This window comes from Orycteropus afer, unplaced genomic scaffold (genome assembly GCF_000298275.1).
Source record: "Orycteropus afer afer isolate SDZICR_OR568_19922 unplaced genomic scaffold, OryAfe1.0 scaffold00038, whole genome shotgun sequence".
NCBI classification, from domain to species: domain Eukaryota; kingdom Metazoa; phylum Chordata; class Mammalia; order Tubulidentata; family Orycteropodidae; genus Orycteropus; species Orycteropus afer.
Window position 1 is genome coordinate 7091428 of NW_006921625.1, and position 20450 is coordinate 7111877.

At 46.5% G+C, this 20450-nt stretch overlaps 1 protein-coding gene across 1 annotated transcript in view; it reads left to right on the top strand.

The window, feature by feature from the left end:
• The window catches only part of ADAM12 (ADAM metallopeptidase domain 12), a 286201-nt gene that overhangs the window by 164529 nt on the left and 101222 nt on the right, over positions 1–20450 (top strand). The window contains exons 5-7 of the mRNA XM_007936890.1: positions 6459–6645; positions 17022–17087; positions 18369–18440. Of these exons, the coding sequence (XP_007935081.1) occupies positions 6459–6645; positions 17022–17087; positions 18369–18440 (325 nt within the window). The remainder of the gene's footprint in view (positions 1–6458; positions 6646–17021; positions 17088–18368; positions 18441–20450) is intronic.

The window sequence follows — 20450 nt, forward strand, 5'->3', positions numbered from 1 at the left end:
AGGTTCTTGTCTCTTTAGTTCTGCTTCCTGATTCCCTAGAGATCCCCATGTGCCTTGGCATCGATCTTACCTCATCTTCCCCCATCTCAGCTTGCTCACTTGCTTTTTATCTCTTTTATGTCTCAAAAGAGATCAACTCGATACACACACGACACTAATCCTGCCTCATTTGCATAAGGAAGACAACCCATTCTTGATGGGATTAGAACCATGGGCACAGAGGTTAGGATTGACAGGACATACTTTGGGGGATGCAGTTCAATCCCTAACACCCATGAGCTCCTTTAAAAAAAGACTAAAATTAAATTTCATGTCAGCTGTATTTCCAGCTTATGATCAGTATTATGCTTATGATCAATATTAAGACCACAGGTCTTTTTCCAAGAAGATTAAATTGGTATTTGAACATAGAACATAGAACCCACCAGGACAATATTTTCTAGTCTTCACCTTATTATAGGTAGTCAAAATTCACGCGCCAAAATCTCCTCTTTGCCTTTTAGTAGTGTAAAAAAAAAAAAAAAAAAAAAAAGCCTTGATTAGAGTAACAACCTTAAGCTGTGTTACACCCTGATGCACCGTTGAGTTGGAGGTTAAAAAATGATTTTTAAGAGGGATAAAAATGTATCTCAAGGAAATATAAGTTTCTTGAGTTTTTACTTTGAAAGTTAACAAAATCAACTTAAAATTTTAACACATCCCTGTTCGATTCTTAAAATTGTAAAGCAAGGTTACTATCTTAGTCTCTTGGTGCTGCTATAAGAGAAATAGCAAAAGGGGATGGCTTTAATGAACAGAAATTTATTTTCTCACAGTTCAGGAGTCTGGAAGTCTAGATTTAGGGCCCCAGCTGTAGGGGAAGCCTCTTGGTCTGTCAGCTCTGGGCGAGGGTCCTTGTCCCAACTTCAGGTGCAGGTGTCCCTTGGTTCCTTGGCGATCTTCACGTGGCATCTGTGTCCCACAGTTGTGCTCATGCAAAATGCCTCATCTGCCCTTTTAGATCTTGGAAGTGATTATAGAGCACTGAGATGAGCTTGGTAATGTGAAAAGAAAACCCTGCCCCAGAACAGGATTACATTCACAGGCACAGGGCTAAGGTTCCAATACATACTCCAGTTCAAACCAGTTGTCCATTTTCAGAACACTCCATCTCTCCTGCACCCCTCTCTCTCTCCTGCCCCCTCTCTTTTCTAAGTCCTCCTCCATCTTGTCCTTGTCCCGGGCCCTTGTCCTTCTCTCAGCATTGAGGAGGAGGCAGGCAAGTGCGGGGTTGAGGAACCTGCCCTTGGACATACGAGTCTGGGTGAGGCCCAGCTCTGCCTGGGGCCCCTTTGTAACAGTGGGGATAGTGACCAGAGCTGCAGCAGCGTGAGGATCACTCAGATGACAAGCGTGCAAGCACGGCCCAGAGCCAAGGGCCCAGGAGAAGCACACTGTTGGTGGCCCCCAGCCACTCTCTCTGCCTCTCTGTTCCTCACTCCCAGCTCACTGCCCCCAAACCTGGCCTCAACCCCCACCCCCACCTTTGGCTGCTCCAGTGTCTGTGGCACCCTCCTTGTCTCCCCCTAGAGAAGGAGGTTCCCAGAGCCGCCATCTTGTCCAGGCCACGGGAGGTTATCTTCAAGCCTTTACCCTCCGACTGGACCAAGGGAAACAGAGCCCATGTTCAAAGTCTGCCAAATTGAAGTCTCAACTCTGAGATACTTATGGCTCCAAGTTTATAACAAAATATCCATGGCACTCTACTTAAAACAAATTGCATTTGCTTATCTAGTTTGGGGCCAGGAAGGGCTGTGAGAAGATCAAAATTAGACATCTCAGAAACCCTGAATCCTTGAATTTTTGAGTCCACAGTTTCCAGTAATCTCTAGGGCTAAATGATTAATTATACCCAAGGCAGTCCAAAGCAATTACTTAATTAAGCTGTGTTGCAGACTGCCAGTACCGTGGAACAGAGGGAAGGCCTTCACCCCAGTTTTTTAACATCTGGCCTCTGGATGACTTAAAAGATAAAAGGAGATATGAGAATGTTTTTATGACTAGGGAACAATTTCTAGAAATTTTCCATTAAGTAGAAAAACTTTTTCAGTTATTGGCTTCTCATGATTAGAACTTGACATGTTTTACTGTAGGTGTTCAGCGTATTTAAATCCAGTGCAAACCAAAAACATTGCAGTGCAAAATGAAATGTTGGGGTCATTTACTTTATAGGAAGACAGCTTCCTAGTTTCCCTGTATATTCCCTCCACATATGTTCATGTTCATCTTTCCGCTGGCCTATTTTTTTTTTCTCAGTTTTCTTTTTTAATTTAAGGCTTTTAAAGTCAGATTTGATAAGCAAAACCCTGTTATGCATTCTGAACTCAAAAAGTCTAAATTTTGCTTCTTAAAGCACTTCTCAATGAGATAGGCATAAGCCCTTCCCACCCGAACCCAGAGCAATGGCCCACTGTGTTTCTCTGTCTTCTTGGAGAAGGACCAGTTTGAAGAGGAGGGAAACAAGAACAACCACATAGGGTGACTCACTTTCAGTCAGTCTGGGGGTTTGGAAATACCCAGAAATTCTTCAGTTACTCCACATTCCATTGGGCTTCTCAACTCTGAGCAGTTGAATGTTCTGTTGGTTGGTTGGCAGAGCTTGTTTCTTGAATGGTTTCTTTGTTACATGTGTCTCGGTGGTCTCTCCTCAATTAGGCTACACGTTTCTGGACATGACCTTCAGTGTCTTCCACCATCTCTAACACCACACAAAACACATGATGGGTGGTGTAAACCAAAAACCCAATCAACCAATCAACTCAACTGCCATCAAGTTGGATCTGGCTCATAGTGACCCCTCCTTGGGTTTCTGAGGTGGTATCTCAATGGAAGTCAATTGCCCAGTCTTCCTTCTGAGGAGTAACTGGTGGGTTTGAACTGTCAGTCTTCCGGTTGGCAGTCAAATGCCTTAGGTACTACACCACCAGAGCTCTTCAGGTGGAGTAAACCAGTTAAATACTAATGAATTGATGAGTGTGTTCTTGCTCACTCATTGGGATCAAAATCAGTATTTGACTAATTCAAACATTTATCCAATCCCATTTGATGATTTAAGCGTGATTACATTGTCACCAATATGAGCCATCACTAAGCAAAGGATAAGCGAATAACTGGACAGATGACACTAACACATGATGTAGGGTCATCTTGCCAACTCTCTCCTTTGGAAGCAGGCTCAGAGTGTCTGAGAAAAACTGATGGACTCAACAGGATCAACTCTTTCTTAAGAATTAAGGTATGCTCAAACCCTTGGGTTGATGCCATGTGAATTTTGTGTTAGAACTGATTGCTGCCCTAGATGTGCAGTCCATGAACCTCATCCATGGTCCATGAATCTCCCAAAGTTGTGTGGATTTGTGAATTACTCTGGGAAGAGTCTAAGGATGTTGGGAATCACTGTTTGGAGTTGGAGTGTCTGTTTAGAGTCAGATGAATTTTGCATGAAAATTTTGAGCATTATTGTGGTGAAGAGCTTGTGAGCACCTTGCTAAATGGTGGAAGGTGCCCGACATGTGGGAACTCTTAGAGCTGCCAGCTGACAGTTTCCCAAGTTGCTGTGTCTCCAAAGAAAATCTTTCCTGCAACATCAGGAAGAGTCTTTTAGATTAAAGTACTTTATTGTCCAACACTGGAAAAGAGAGTGTTACAGACTGAATTGTGTCCCCAAAAATGTGTGTCTACTTGACTCAGCCATCATGTTCAGTACTATATAGTTATCCTTCATTTTGTGATCTGATGTAATTATCTTCAGAAACTAACCAACCCACTGTCATCAAGTCAATTCCAACTCAAAGCAACCATCATTGGGTTTCCAAGGCTGTGTAAATCTTTACAGAAGTAGATTGTCTCATCTTCTTTCTGCAGAGTGGCCTGTGGGTTGCTGATGACCTTCTGGTTAGCAGCTAAATGCCTTTTTCACTACACTAACTGTGTATTATAAATCTTAACCTCTATGATGTTAATGAGGAGCTCTGGTAGTGTAGCGCCTAAGGTACTTGACTGCTAACCAGAAGGCTGACGGTTCAAATCTACCAGCCACTTCTCAGAAGGAAGGTTGGGCAATCTACTTCCATAGAGATATCACCTCAGAAACCCAAGGAGGGGTCTCTATGAGTCAGGTCCGACTCGATGGCACATAATAAAAACAACAACAACATGATGATAATGAGGCAGGATTAGAGGAAGTCTTGTCAATGAGGCAAGATACAATCTAGAGAATTAAGTTGTGTCTTGAGTCAGTCTCTTTTGACATATAAAAGACGTTAAACGAGTAACACTGCCGCCAAGAAAAAAGAACTGGGATCAGAGTGCATCCTTTGGACCTAAGGTCCCTATGTTGGGAAGCTCCTAGACCGAGGAGAAGATTGATGCCCAGACACATGGAGATAGCCAAGGGATGCTGTGTCCACAGATGTTGAAAGGAGACAGGAATTTCCCCGAGAGTCAACAGAGAGAGAGAGCCTTTCCCTAGGACCAGTGCCCTGAATGTGGAGTTCTAGCTGCCTAAACTTGAGGGAGCAAATTGTCTTGTTACAGACATCCATTTATGGTACTGTTGTAACAGCACTAGATAACAAGAAGACATGAAGAGCCACACACAGGCCAGTGCCCCTCACTTGGAAGAAGCTGACTCCCGTTTAGGCAGTGCTGCTCATTTCTAGGGAGCAAGGTGGGGCATCGGTCTACCCTGCTCCAGATCACCAGACAAGTGTGGTGGACCATGGCCAATGCCACCAACTGACTATGCAAGTTAGACCGTTAAAAAAAATATGCCCATTAAAAAAAAATTGTTTCCCAACATGGGTATCAGCTCAGAGTCCTGCTCAGTCATTGTTCTTCCCGTAAGTGAGCCCCTTTTACCAAGGCCGGGACACCATGATGGCCAGTTTTCCTGTGAGCAGATGGATCAAAATGTTGCTGTTGTTTGCTGCTGTCAGGTTGACGCCATCCCTCTGTACAGCTGAGTGACACATCATCTGGTCCGATGCCTGCCTCCTTCACAATTGGTATGCTCAAGTCCATGGCCATGGCCACCATATATCTTGAACACCTTCCATCCTAGGGGCTTATTTTCCAGACTATATATAGGGCAGTGTTCTGTGGTGTTGCTTAGGGTTTTTAATGGTTAATACTCAGAAATAGAGTGCTAGGCCTGTCTTGGTCAGGAAGCTCCATGGAAACCTGTTGTACCATGCATGACCTACTGGTATTTTAAATGCTCCTGGCGTGGCTTCCAGCATCTTAGCAACAAACAGTGTGACACGCTGACAGGGTGGTGTGGGAACAAAGTCAGACCGTGGAATACACATGTCAGCAGAAGCCCAATTCATGTGTCTGCCCTTATTAATAGTTTCTGTGGTTTGAGCACTGACTGGTAACATTACGGGACTAAAGTTTTAACAAGATGCCATGGCATCCTTGAGAAGTAGGTGCCGTTAGCCTCCTTTTACAGATGGAGAAACCAAGTCTCAAAGAGGGTAAGGAGCCTGGTCAAGATCACACAGCTACTAAGTGGCAGTGTGGCCAGAATCCCAAGGGCCACTTTCTCGGAAGTGCACCTAGGAGTCTCCCAGGGGTGTTCTCTCTCATAAGGAGATCGCCACTCTTGGCCAAGGCAGAACCAGAGGCCAGACCTCAGCCTCCAAGAAGTAGTTCTAATCCTTGTGGGCTGACTTGGACCCTTTATGGCCATGCCTCCCACGAATAAGTAAAATACAGAGAAGCGTAACTTTGTCATCTTGTATCTGGAGTCTCTGGGTGGTGAAAAGGCTAACCCACTTGGCTGCTAACCGAAAGGTTAGAAGTTCAAGTCTGCAGAGGGGTGCCTCAGAAGAAAGGGCTGGCCATCTGCTTCTCAAAAATCAGCCGCCGAAAACTCTGTGGAGTACAGTTCTAACCTGACAGGAGGGGTTCCCACAAGACGGCATCGACTCCACAGCAACTGGTATCCTCGTATCAGAATTTCTTTAAGTCCCAAAGCTAAATATTTGGAAAACGTGGCTACTCAGGATAAATAATTTAGATCTGGAGTTTTCCTTTGGAAAAAGAGAAGAAAAGCTTCCTTCTGAATGGTATCAGCTTGTTCAGATGTAGTTATTTTCCAAACAAATGAAATGTCCTTTCCCTCAACTCCTCTTCCTGGCAGTGTCTGTAGAAAGTTACAAAACCACATAAAGCCAAACGCAGCCTATTGTCTGCCGCAAAATGTTTCAAACGAAAAAATCTCAGGTTTGTTTCTCAAAAGATTTGTAAAGAGTCGATGCAAACGTGGGGCCCAGAAATGTCCTTTCTGGTTCAAACCTGAGACGACAGACTGGTTGATGCTTCATCTTTCATTCTCGGTCTGGTTGAAAACTGTTGTCTTTACCACGGACAAGAAGCTGCTCTTAAAATGTTTTTCCCTCATGTTTTTATGATAGGGGACTTATTATGTTTGAAAATAAAACCTACGCCTTAGAACCAATGGAAAACACAACCAGCAGATACAAACTCTTCCCCCTGGAGAGCCTGAAGGGCTTCCTGGGAACTTGTGGGTCTCATCGGAATGCCTCGGGCCGCACGCCGGATCACATGCTCGGGCCGCCCCCCAGGACACGGGTAAGAAGGGTAGGAGGAAGGCCAGTTTTACGTTTCTGGGCTGAAGCTCTGGGGCACCTGGTGCTTGCACGTCTGGGGAGCTTTTGCCATCGGCATGCTGTTGGGGGGGGGGGCGGAAGCTTGCAGTGGGTCTGGGGGTAGTTGACATCATGCAGGCATTTGTGCTGTCCTTGCTGGCCTCTGACGTATTCAGGTACGCTGGGAAAAGCCACGCATAGTCATGGTCAGAGGATGACAGCATTCATCACTAACTCTTTAATGAGAACCTACTATGGCCTAGGCCCAGAGATGGGCCTGTCTACCCTCAGGCAGGCAGCTCTTGTTCTCCTTGTGGGGTTGGGGGAGACAATCTAGAGATCTCTTCTTTATCGAGGCGGTGTTACAATGAGGATCCTCTTTACAGTAGGCAAAAAAACTCATAAAGGTTCTTCCCTTTTGCTAGTGCAAAGAGTTCTCGTCCCATGGAGTCCTTCTTGCTTTATGGGCACAAACGTGGGTGTTCAGGCCCGTCTTGTACCCTCTCCCACACGTAGCTGCTCGGGCTGCACAGAGCTCAGCAGGCTCTCCTTAGCCAAGAGCATCATCCTATCTGGTGTTTGATGTGTTGTTGTTTGCTGTCAGTCAATTCCAACTCCTAGCAACCCCACGTGAGGAAGTAGAATTGCCCCATAGAACCGTAGGCTGTCATCTTTGTGGGAGCAGACTCCAGATGTTTCTCCTGGGGAGCTGCTGGTTGGGTTGGACCACCTACCTTTCAGTTACGGAGGTCTGGTGGTGGCGTACCTAAGGCATCTGACCGCGAACCAGAAGGCTACATGCAGCCAGACAGCCAACCGCTACACCACCAGAGCTCCTCGGGCTTTGACTGAGAGGCGCTGAACTGAAATGAGTGCTTCCAGACAGGAAATTGGTCACCATTTCCTGATTCTTCATCTCTGACTTGGCTGCTCCTCTGTTGACAAGGAACCAAGACGTGTTACAGATAAGGTTTCCCTTGTGCTTACGGATGGCTGGCTGCCTGCGTGCTCCGTCAGCACATTTTGACTTTCCTAACTTGGACTATCTCTCTGCTTAACTGCCAATTTTTCATGAGTATTGTTCTCTTAGTTCATGCTAAATCTTTTTTTTTTTTAAGTCAGGAGGTGGTGGTGGTGGTGGGGCTCTCCTAATTGATTATTTCTGATTCTTAACGTTTTCCTCATAAGCTGCTGCTAGCTATTGTTCCCCAAAACTGTTCTTAACTACTCTAAACCTGTCCAGAATGTTGTATTTTAACTCTCCTGAGTCACACCAGGTCTTCTGCCCGTGTGATCTTTCTCCGTGTTGTTATTGTGTCTTCTTACTGCCTTAATGCTGCTGGAACAGAAAAAAAGAAGCCACAACTGGGTGGCTTCAGAGAACAGAAACTTATCTTCTCACAGTTCTAGAAGCCAGAAGTCCAAATCAGGGTGTCAGTCATGTGAGTTTTTTCCTTGTCGGGCGCCTAGGCATTCCTGGTTTCCCTGCCTGGTTATCTGTTGTTGTTATAATACAGAAGGGATCAGGCTTAGGACACACTCTGTGCTGATATGGGCCTGTTAACATAACAAAGAAGACCCTGTTTCTAAACAGGATTGCACAGACAGATGTAGAGTTAGGATTCCCATGCATATTTTGGGGAGACACAACTCAGTCCTGACTGTGTTCCCAAGATTTCTGTGGCATGTGGTGGTAACTTTTTTTTTCCTTTTCCTGCCCCATCCCACAAGAGAGTCTGCGTCTGTGAAGTTCACGCCTTGGCAACACTGTGGGGCAGTTCTCCTCTGTCCTCAAGGCACACCGAGCAGAATGGACTCAACAGCAGTGGGAGCAGTGGGCCTGGTTTGCGTTTTACGTTTCCATAAAGCTCACAGCCTATGGGACAGTTCTACTCTGTGCTACAGGGTCTTTATGAGTCGGAATCGACTCATGGCAACGGGGTGGGGGTGGGGGAATCTCTCTCCAAGTTCCAGGGAGCAGATGCCCTCCTCCGCAACACAGGAGGGTCGGACATCCTGCCCTTCTCCCCTCACACATCTGAGAGTCCCGGGTTTTAGAGTTGAAATTGCAAAGACCAGCATCTGTGGTCCCACCACATGTTTATTTTACTCTTCAAACACTCTTTGAATCCAGACCTAGGATAAGATGTGATTAAGCTGTCGCTTCACCAGTCATAAACAAGTATAATGTTTCCACTTGGTTTCCGAGGCTCTTTGTCTTAAGTACCTTGTTGAATACAACTTCTGCATGTTACGAGATTTAGAACCTGACAGTTTAAATGACGCTCAAATATTTTTGCTGTTTCATTTGTCAGTGGGAGTGTGGCGTCTACCTGAGGGTCATATTTTAATTCTCTAGCTAAGTGTAGAGCCCTCTACAAGGATGATTGGCACCATAATTTCCACTCATTCTGACTTGCCTGGAACGGCAGGAGCCTGAATAACAATGTTGTTTTGTTAATAATGCACATTGAAGTGTAAATGAACCTTTAAATTGAAAAGGGAAAGCGTCTCGTACACTTTAACTCCGTCCTCAATATTTCTCTCTAGAAATCGTTTCTTTTACAGAAGAGAAAATGTCCTTGAGCTTAAGTACATCTGTGTAATGAAAATGTCACAAAAAATAATTTCCAAATGAGTGGAACGCTTGGGGATTGGAATTATATAGGAGATTGTTCTGGGGCGCATCTACGGCAAATACGTTGTTGTGGTCAGGTGCCGTCACGTTGGTTTCCACTCACAGCGACCCCAAGTACGACAGAACGAAGTCCTGCCTGGTCATGCACCAGCCTCACGGTCATTGCTGCATTGGAGCATGTCGGTGCGGCCGCTGTGCGAGTCCGTCTCACTGAGGGTCTTCTTTTTTCACTGACCTTCTATTTTACCAGGCATGATGTCTTCTCCAGGGACTGTGCCCTTCTGATAACATAAGTACGTGGGGCCAGGTTTTATCATCCTCACTTTTAAGGAACGTTCTGGCCGTACTTCTGAGATAGATTTGTTCATTCTTCTGGCAGCCCGTGGTACGTTAATATTGTTCGTCAACACTGTAATTTCAAATTCTTCACTTCTTCTTTGGTCTTCCTTATTCATTGTCCAGCTTTTGCATGCATGTGAGGCATTTGAGAATACCATGGCTTGGGTCAGGTACACTTCAGGCCTCAAAGTGTGACAGCTTTGGTTTTGAACACTCTGAAGTGTTCTTTTGCTGCAGATTTCTCCAGTGAAATATATTGCTTAATTTCACATGTAGTGGTTAAGGCATTTGATTGCTAACCCAAAGATGGGTGGTTCAAACCCACCAACTGCTCCATGGAAGAAAGATGAGGCAGTCAGCTTCTGTAAAGATTTACAGCCTTGGAAACCCAAGGGGGGTGGTCACTGTGAATTGGAATCAACTCAGTGGCAGTGAATTTAGTTTGGCTTCCATGGACGTTGATGAGGGATCCAAGTAAAGTGAAATCCTTGACAACCTCAATCTTTTCTCCATTTATCGTGACATTGCTTATTGGCCCAGTTGTGAGGATTTTAGTTTTCTTTATGTTGAGGTAGAATGCATACTGAAGGCTGTAGTCTTTGATCTTCATCAGTAACTGTCAAGCCCTATATGGTAAATATGAAAGGGATATACACAAGTTACACAACACTTACCTGCCTCACCTGCACTGCCCTTATTTTATACTGAAAAATCAATGTAACTGCTGCTAGCTCATCTTGTTTATATGATTCAGCAACTGTATTTGCTTGTTTCCAGAATTTTCCTGTCCCCGCTGAAGATGAACTGTTGCAAAGATTGGTGGGTAGGCTGCAATCTTTCTGCAGATGCTTGCGTTTTTCTTCACAGAGCAGCCAGGGATAAATCTGGACTAAGGGCTATAAGAGGAGCATGAGCCGTTTGTTGTCTGTCATTTTTACAAGGCTATTGGTTAGATTGTACTGAGGACCCAAGCGACCCATGGAAGGGCACAGAGAGACGGGGAGTGGCATTGTTCACCCTCGTGCAGGTCGTAACTCCAGCCTGAAGGGCCCTTGCTGGTCCACTCCTTGTTCCTCACCTGCTGTGCATTCAGGATTGCAAGCTGAAGGCACTGGACCTGCTGCTGGAGAAGATACCATCATCCGTCCCAAAGGCAAATGTCCTTGCTTTTGAACTATCCCTTCTTTGAGGGTTGTCTGCTGTTATTCTCCACCGTTAGTATTGATAATTACATGCAGGACGTAAGAGTTGATGCCTTCTGTAGGGAGAAATGTCTGGTTTGAGTACGGAGGACCAGCAGAGCAGCCATGACAGCAGAGGCTTGTGTTTCCTCAAATGCATCCTTGTGAAAGGAACTAGTGCTGTTTACTGGTTTTGTTTCTCAACAGGGTTTCTTTTTGCTTGCTTGCTTGCTTTTTTTATTTTTATTTTGTGTGTGTGTGTGTGTGCAATACAATGTCTGCTTTCCTTCTTTCTTTTTTTTTATTGTGATTTGGGTGACAATTTACAGAGCAAATTCACTTTCCATACAGCAGCTCTCACATACTTTGTCTCACAACATTGACTGCAATTTCCCACAGTGCAACAGCTCTCTTCCCACTCCTCCCCATAGTTACCTCTTCCCTGTGTCCTTCCCTCGCATGCACTCCTGCCTCCTGAGCTGTCTCCCTGTGCATACACAGCCCTTCTATTCTCCCATGATTGATCTCTCCAAGGAGTGAGTATATCTACCTAATACAAGTGTTCTGCTCATATACCTGTCTTTTGTTTGGCTGGAAGCCACAGGAGTGGGTTCAATTCTAGACCTGAAGGGCAGCTAGGGGCCATAGTCTCAGAGGTTCCATCCGCTCTATCAGACCAGCAAACCTGGTGTTCCCCCCCCTTTTGTTAATTTTTTTTTTAATGATTTTGAATTTTGTTCTACATTCTTCTCCCACTCTATCCAGAATCTCCTACATAGATCCCCCTCTGAGTGGTTGACAGCAGTAGCCAGGCACCATCTAGTTCTTCTGGTCTCGTAGTCATATATAGGCTGAGGATTACATAGTGTACTAGTTGCTTGGACTAATTGTTTCCATGTATCTTTGGTTTTCTTCATTCTTTGTTCTGAATGAGGAGAGACCCATCATTGCATCTAGGTGGCCACTTGCGAGTGTTTAAGATCTCAACAGGGTTTCTTTAATGGAGTCACAGTGATAGTGGTGGTGGTGGCAGTAAGATATCTCACCCATAACTGTCAAGTTGCCCCTGACTCATGGCAACCCCATGCTGGTCAGAGTAGAACTGTGCTCCACTGGGTTTTCAATGGCTAATGTTTTCAGAAGTCAATTACCTGGACTTTCTTCTGAGGCCTCTCTGGATGGACTAAAAATGCCAACATTTCATCTAGCAGCCAAGCGTGTGAACCATTTGCATTGCCCAGGGACTCTAGTAAGGTATCCAGAGCCCAACAGTAGTTGAATATCAGGAACTGGTCAGACCATTTGAAAACTCATTAATTATAGTAGACATTTTAAATTCCTCTCGAAGGAAACCCTCTCTCTTCATAGCTTGCCATGCCCCCTCTGAGAGACCACGTCAAGTTCTTCTGTCACCTCACTGGTTCTTTGAGATTGGCGATGGGGTGCACGGGCAACATCTCAGTGGTTTCTGGGCCCTGGGCCCTGCACATCGATTGGTGTCTATTGAGGCTCAGGGCGTGGACTCCTAGTGGTTCTCAAATCCAGTAGGACTCCAGTCTTGTGCTCAAGTAAAACCAAACCTCCTTTGTGCCGCTGGCTTTTTGGACTCGGTCTCGGTGCTGCACATTTGTCCCAAATAGCAGTGGCTCGTCAGACACAGCCCATTCAACCCAGTCCCTGTTGCTTGTGAATTCTGCCAGCCTGAATATGAGCCAGGCTTCAGAGGCTGTGTCCCATACAAATATGACCCGTGTGTAGTGTCCCCATGCAAGTCATGGTGAGGGAGGTGGAGGTGACCTTTCCCAGCAGACAGCGATCAAGGCTCACTTTATAAATATGCATAAGCTGTGCTCAGGGTCAAAGTGGGGAGCCTTGCTGGAGCTAATAATGATTTTTCCTTGCTCAGAGGAAGATAAACTAAGCCTCTGATTCATTTAATTTGCTGATCTTACAACCTATGGAAATAGTGGCCCTGGGTCCATCTTTATGGTAGTGATTTTGGTGTTGTGTTGTTTGTTAATACCTCACCTGACTTGAATCGGGTTGCCCACCTCCATCCTTCATGTCACAAGCCATCCGCAACTCTCACTGGACAGCTGTACGACCCCCTCACTGCTCTCTGTTTCTTTTCTCATCACCCTCTAATTCTTTCTCTAAGCAGCCAGGGTAATCTCTTTAAATAACAAAGCCTTGGAGGGCTCCTCCTCTTTACTGTGGCCCTGTCCATGTCTTCTGCTTCATCCTACAGGCTACGCCTGACCCACACCCTACTTATTCGACTCCGCCATGTGGCCTGTCACTGGAGTACTCCAGGGCTCAGGATTTCTACTGCTGCCAGTCCAGCTACCTGAAACGTTTTCCTCCACCACGTCCCATCAGTGCCGCCTCCTCATCCTACAGCTTTCAGCTAAATTAGCTCCCCACCTTCTTTATTCCTATGGCGGGACCCCGTCTATTTCCTTCACTGAGTTTTCATAGTCTGAGTGGCACAGTGACTAAGGCATTTTGACTGCTAACCAGAAGTTTGGTGGTTCAAACCACCAGCTGCTCCACATGAGAAAGATAGGACAATCTACTTCCATAAAGATTTATCATCTAGGAGCTCTGGTGGCGTAGTGCATACGGCATTTGACTGTTAGCCGGAAGGCTAGCGGTTCAAACCCACCAGCCACTCCTTGGAAGGAAGATTGGGCAATCTGCTTCCATAGAGATACCACCTTGGACACCCAAGGAAGTGTTGCTATGGGTCAAATCAAGTCTATGACAGTGGGTTTGGGTGGGTTTTTTTTTTTTTTTTTTTTTTTTTTTTTGGTGCATTGTTAATTCCCCAAAACCCCCACTAGAATATAAGGTTCAGGAGGGCAGTAACGTTGGGGTCTGTGCCCATCCCTATATCCCTAACACCAAATGCAGTGCCTAGCACATAGGTGGCCCCCAGTAGTATTTGCAGAATAGTATGCAAATGATCTAGCCCATATGAAAAGGAGGCCTGGTGGCAGAGTGGTTAAGTGCTCAGCTGCTAACCAAAAATTTGAACCCACCAGCAGCTCCACAGGAGAAAAGACCTGGTGACTTGCTCCTATAAAGACGACAGGTTAGAAAGCCCTATGGGGCAGGTCTGCTCTGTCCTCCAGGGTCACTATGAGCTGGAGTTGACTTGATGGCATACCTAGCAACAACCTACAGGAAGAAAGAGTTGCAAGGGAAATCTGTTGGAACATCAGTCTCAACTTGCTTTTCTGACTGGAGTTGCTGGGTGCCATCAAGTCCACTCTTGACTCATGTGCCTCATCTTACGCCACTCTGGACCCTGTGAACAACAGAATGAAACACTGCCCTGTCTTGCACCAACCTTCATGATCATTGCTGTGTTTGAGCCAGTTGTTGCAGCCACTGTGTCAGTCCATCTTGTTGAAGAGCCTCCTCTTTTTCCTTGACCCTCTACTTTACCAAGTGTGGTGTCTTCTCCAGGGACTGCTCCCTCCTGATGACATGTCCAAAGTACTCAACTCAAGTCCGAAGTCGCATACTCAAGTCCAAAGTCACGTACTTTGTACTGCTTTTCCAAAAGCAAAGTCACGTACTTTGGACTTGAATTGAATTGAATTAAATCCCCAATGGTTGACTTCTCACTGCAGGATGTCTGGACAATATTCCATCTCTGGGAACTTGGTTGTAAAGACCTGGAGAAGCCCAGGAACTGGATTCTACCTGATTACGGCTGCAAGAGTAGCCCTTCCTGTACCGTGGAGCAGGGGCTGTTAGGCCAGTCTCAGGGCTTATATTCCTATCTGTTTGGTACTGAACTTTTGTTCATGACCTCAAATATGGAAATGCCGTCAAGCAACCAGTTTTGAATGTTGCTTTCCATATCACAAATAAAATATGGGCAGGAGGCCCTGGGTGACAGCAACAATTAAGCACTCACCTCCTAGCTGAAAGGTTGGCATTCGAACCCACGCAGAGGTTCCTAGGAAGGCAGACCTGGTGATCTACTTCCAAAAGCAGATCTTGAAATCCCTGTGGAGCAGTTCGACTCTGTACACATGGGGTTGCTGTGAGTCGCAATGAGCGTGGTGGTAATTAACAACAAAAGTCAGGACAGACAAGTGGCATCGCAATATGTACGACAGAACTGAACAGTCAGTAACTGTGATTTTATCTCCTAACTGGAGAGCCCAGGTAGGTCAAAAGACGTGGGGGCAGTTTAAGCTTCTGGGTGGGCCCGCTGATGGGAGAGTGAACCTTCGAGACCTTGGGCTGGCCACGCCCCCGGCTTTTTATGATTATGTGGTTAGGCTTCTCTGAACTTGCAATTCCCTGAATTCATGAGAAAATGTGGGCTTCTCTGAAAACTGCAGAGACAGGGAAACTGTGTTGGTGTGTTTGTTTTCATTATCTGGAACATGTTTCTGCGTGATGGTCTGGGGCCAGCTGGAGATACCCGTGTCAGTCGTGTGACCCCTCAGCCTTCAGAGGAGTGTGAAATCTTACAGCGGCTTTCTCTGTGGAGATTAATATCTTTTTGCCATCTCTGGAGCAGTACTTTCTCCTGCATGATTGGGTCGCTGCCTTCATGGTCAGAGGGTAGGGAAAGGAGGGAAACCTGGGTTTCTCACACCTCAAAACGGACAAGGGGCGAGATCTTCACACCTTCAGAAGGTGTCTCATTTTGTGTGCACCAGTGCCTACCGCTGGGCTAATTTCTTTTCCTTTTTTGAGTGCGTGGTTATCACCGTCAAACCCGCCTACAACTTACAGTCTCTGAGCTTGGCAGTTTTTTGTAGCATTGTGGAAGTATGAGAAAGTAAATCTCGCCTGGTGCTTGCTTTTTCCCTCCTCTGTGAGGATTCCAGATTTCTTTAGGGACACCTTAATCCATGACTCAGCCCAGCTGGGCAGCAAGGACAGACCCATTCTGATACAAACATTTTTCTTGGAAAAATCTGTTTGGAAGATCCCAGCCGGATGGGGATTTGTCGTGTAAAAGATGTTTCCCTCAGGATGATGTGACTGGAAACCCAATTCAAAGCATGCTTCGGTCGTCTTTGCTTTTGTCTGAGTGCGTATCACATGCCCGTCTCAAACTGGAAATCAGGCCCATGGTTCCCTGGTAGATCAGCACTCTCACTGCTCAGCACCAGTTGGACCCCACCTCCTCCCACCACATGTTGTTACAGAAACAATGCTTTGGTTTTTGTTTTTAATGTTTGTTTTTTGAGACCACCCTCCATGAATTGCTTTTTTTCCTTCCCTCCTAAAAATGCCTTTGGGATTCTCCTAGGAATTCACAGCTCAGCACACATGTTATTGAGGAGCCTTGATTAAAATGTAACCCACCTTGTTTGGGGTGATGTTCTATTTCTTCTGCCTGAATCTCCTCCATCCCCGCGCCTTGATATGAAATGTCAGTGTTCTTCTTAATGGTTGCATACTCACTCCCTCCCCTTTCTCCAGTGACACGGTGTAATTTTTTTTTTCCTTGGCTTGGCTTCTCTTTGCCCTCTTTCTTTCTGTTCCTTTCTGGTTTTCCTCCTAGAATCTTCTTGAATCTTCTTTGAGCACCATGGCCTTTTCCCTTTGTCAAGCTCTTTTCTCCAGACCATCTGTCTTCCATTGCTTCTGACCAGAGTTTTAAACAATCTGCCACAAGAAGTAGCTTAGACTCCTCAGGGTCCCCACAGAAGAGTTAGGCAGCTCCTGCTCAGAACCAACCCTTGTCCATTTTCTCAAGTCACAAAGCAGCTCCATTTATCTGGACCATGAAGGTGGAGGGAGCACACCTGAGACACTGAGTCCCAGTTGGATTATCTGGGAAAATCAGCATCTTCACGTGTGTTGCTCATGGCCTGCGATGAGCCACAATGCTGGCTCCCACTCTAGGAAGAGCCTTTTTCATTGTTTATTTGCTTGGTTTGTTTAATAATGATCTTGACTTTTTCTGATCTTACAGTCAGTGATAAAAGAGAAAGGTTGAATTTCTGTTTGATTTCCCAGAAGGAAATTGAAACCCAGCACTCACGTGAAGCAAGCTTGACACAAAGATGGGAGGGGAGATGAGCTTCTAGATGGAGCGGACATGCGGGAAGGACGGGTGATGTGAGGATAGATGCTCACCTTGGTTACAGTGGTTGGATCGGGCGATGCTCTATAATGCCTGAAGCCCTGAGAGGCGTTAAAGGAAATTAACTTCTTGTTTATTTTTGTCAGCATAAAAGAGAGACCCTCAAGATGACCAAGTATGTAGAGCTGGTCATTGTAGCAGACAACAGAGAGGTAAGAATGTTTTAAAATTTCTCGAAACGTTTGATTCGAAAAAAGAAAACGTTTGGCAAATTTTAACTTGATTTGATCAACCTCGTTTTCTGTGAATCCTTAGAAGTATTGGAAACAACTCACGGAAAAAAAAGTGGTTTTCTGATCCTGTTAAATGTAGAATATTAAAAACGTGTTACCTGCTGTTATAAAATAATAGCAATGATGGCAGAAGAAGCCGGGATTTCCCTGGAGCTAAGCTCTTCCCGCAGGTGGGGGAGGACTGTCGGAAGGAATAGAAGATGGCTTTAGGTTGTGTGCTAGAATAATTTGGGAAAGTTTGGTTCAAATACTGTGTGATATGTTCTCAGTAAATTAAGTAAATGCAGAAAGAAGGCTGTTGAGGTGGAGCAGAACAACTCACACTCTGAGAGACGGGCAGACGTTATGTTAGTGTTCTTCTTGATTCCATTTTTCACGTTGTTTTCTCTGTGCAGCAACAGCCCGTACTTGTTGCTGCTGTTATTGCTGCTGGGCTGATAGGAGTCCAAATCATAGCAGCCTTCAGGGTAGAGTAGAACTGCCTCCCGGGCTGTCCCGGGCTGTCGTCTTTGTGGCAGGGGCTCACCCGGCCTTTCTCCCATGGAGCTGCTGGTGGGCTCGAGCCGCTAACCTTTATGTTGGTAACTGAGCGCTCAACCATTGTGCATACAGGGCCCCTATTCCATAGTATGGATTCAGTGACATTTTGTCACAGACCTAAGATTACGTGGCCTTCAACCCATATGAATGAAACAGGCTTGAATATTTCTCAGAAAACTGTTCACATTCTGGAAGGTCAGCTCGGGGACAGGAAGGGAGACACGATTGACTTCGACCCAGTCTCCTCTGTGTTGGTTGACTTGTTGCCATGAGCTTTGATGACTTTTACTGTTTAATTTTTAAAACAAAATAAAAAGAAATTTTCTCAGGAAGTTAGAATCAAGCTGATGAGATGAAAAATGGCTTTGGACCGCCACCTCATTGTCTGTCTGCTCTTTGCCAAAGCATGTCACTACCTCCATCATTTATGAGGGCTGAAGAAATCTCAGCAGTTCCTGTCTTCTGAGCACTCGGCTTGGGCAACTTTCAGGGAGTCCCCAGCCCAGAAAAATTACTTGGCAGGATGCAAGCTCACTTCACCCTAAACCAGAGGGTCCCTGGTGGTTGGGAAAGCCCAAGACTTCCTTTTTCCAGGAGCCAGCAGATAAGGTTTGATGGCTATTCATGCTGTTATTAATACTGACATTTAAATGTGTTCAGTTTCAGAGGCAAGGAAAAGATCTGGAAAAAGTGAAGCAGCGATTAATAGAGATTGCTAATCACGTTGACAAGGTAAGTTCTTTCTCAGGTAATTAAATCACTGGAATCGTATAAACATTTGCAAATGAGGTGGAGGGAGTTAAGCGCACCTTGTCTGACTTCGCAGGGAGAGAGGCATTCTGCCACCAGGCACCGGGCTGGAGCAGTGTTGTTGCCCTTCTTCTGAGTATGGCTTGCTTTCCCCTGGGCAGCAGCAGGAGGCACCCACCCAGGGCTTTCCGGCCTGTCATGGCCTTGGGGTTGCCTTTTGCTCTAGGCTTTCCTCTAGACAGGCAGACTTCAGTCTCCCCAGGTGAATCGAGAAGCCCATAGGATACCCCAATCCTGTTGTCACTGGACATCCTACCAGGGATCCTCTGGCCTGTTACTCGCCAGAGATATGTGTGCAGCCCTGTGCCAGGGTGACTGGAGGGCGTGCCCTCATTTCTAAGTCCAGGGACACAGAGTTTGGCTTTAGGCTTAAGCAACTGTCAGAAAGTCCCTTGGAGCAAATAGGTCAGAAGTTTACCCATCACAGAGATGATTCCAGAGCTACAAGAAACCCTGGAATCCAGTCTGGTCCTGGGAGGTGTTTGCTCACCGACTGCTCTTTCCACTCCCCACCCCACCTAAACCCCGTCCTTCAAGCACACGTGGTGTACGAGAGCGCTTTGTGCTGTGCAGTGCTGACCACCCTCAGGCGGAATCAGAGGTTCTCACGTTGGCCTCTTCACCTGGGTACTTCCAGCAGCACTGGTGCTTGGCTGTCTCAGCAGAGCGTGCGCGTCAGTATCTTCAGCATTGCCCAGGTGACTCTCCTGTCTAGCATGGCGGCACCTTTGGTCCTAAAGCAGCCGTATGTCTCAGCACTCCCCTGCTTCCTGCCTGTAGGGCTGGCATAAGAAGAGAAAAGGGGCCATACAGGTCTCTGAGCCTTCCACAGCCAGGATCCTGTGAGCAGTTGCATTTTACACATGGGTCAACACTGTTTCCAAACGGTTCTATTCAAATGGAGTTTTCAGAAACATAGAGGCAAAGGCCCTTCCAGAAATTGAGCCCTGTTCTGCAGAGCCTTGTGGACCTACCAAGCATGACAGCCAGGGTGAAGCAGGCACGGTCCGTCTGCTGGAGGGCAGCAGACTCACCAAGCACTTGGCACAGTCCAACGTGGTGGTAGTTACATTGATGCTCGGAATCAGGTACCATGGGGAAGCTGCAGGAGAAAGTCACTGCCAGGGGCCCAGGGATTTCTTTGTGGAAGTTCTGAAAGGTGCACTTGAGTTCACCTGGGGCAGTGCAGGGGAGGGCCTGGCTTGCTCCCCACAAATCTGAACGCCGAGAGTAGCTCCGCACAACTAAGATGTGGGGGCGTGTGTGTTTGTACACGTGCGTGTGTGTATGTGTGCGACTAGGGCAGGAGGAGATGAACCTGAAGGGGAATCAGGTTGCCTGGGGCCCTGAATGCCCTGCAAAGCCGTCTTGATTAGAGTCTGAGGCAGTGGAGTCAGGAGGATGTTTTCCAGCAGGGAGGGGCGACGCGCAACTGTACCAAGACATACCTGCAGTGAGTGTGCAGGGTGGATGAGCTGAAGACAAAGGGCAGGTTAGAGCCTGTTGACCGGGACAAGCATAGATGGTAAGGAGCTGGAGCAGGGCCCGAGGAGGGAGGAAGATGAGGACTCAGAGAGAGAGGTGTGAAGGGGAATGTTATGAGTAAATGTATTGATTGGTGGCTGCAGGCCAGGATCTGAGTGCTTGGTGGCCATCCTCACGTGGGTGCTCCTGTTCCCATTTTCACAGCACAGGAAGCAGCGCTTTGTAGAGGTTAGGCAGGTCCTCGACACCCACTTACACAGTGTTGAAAGGCAGGACAGGAATGAGTCCTCATCTCTCTGACCCCCAAGCAGGGGCCAGGACTCTGTGGCCAACAAAGAGCAGAGGCTGAGGAGAAAGGGAGTTCAGGAAGCTGTGAGTGTGTGGTAGTGGAGTGACAGGCAGATGATGCATTGTGTCCCAGGGACACAGGGAAGCCGGGACAGGAAC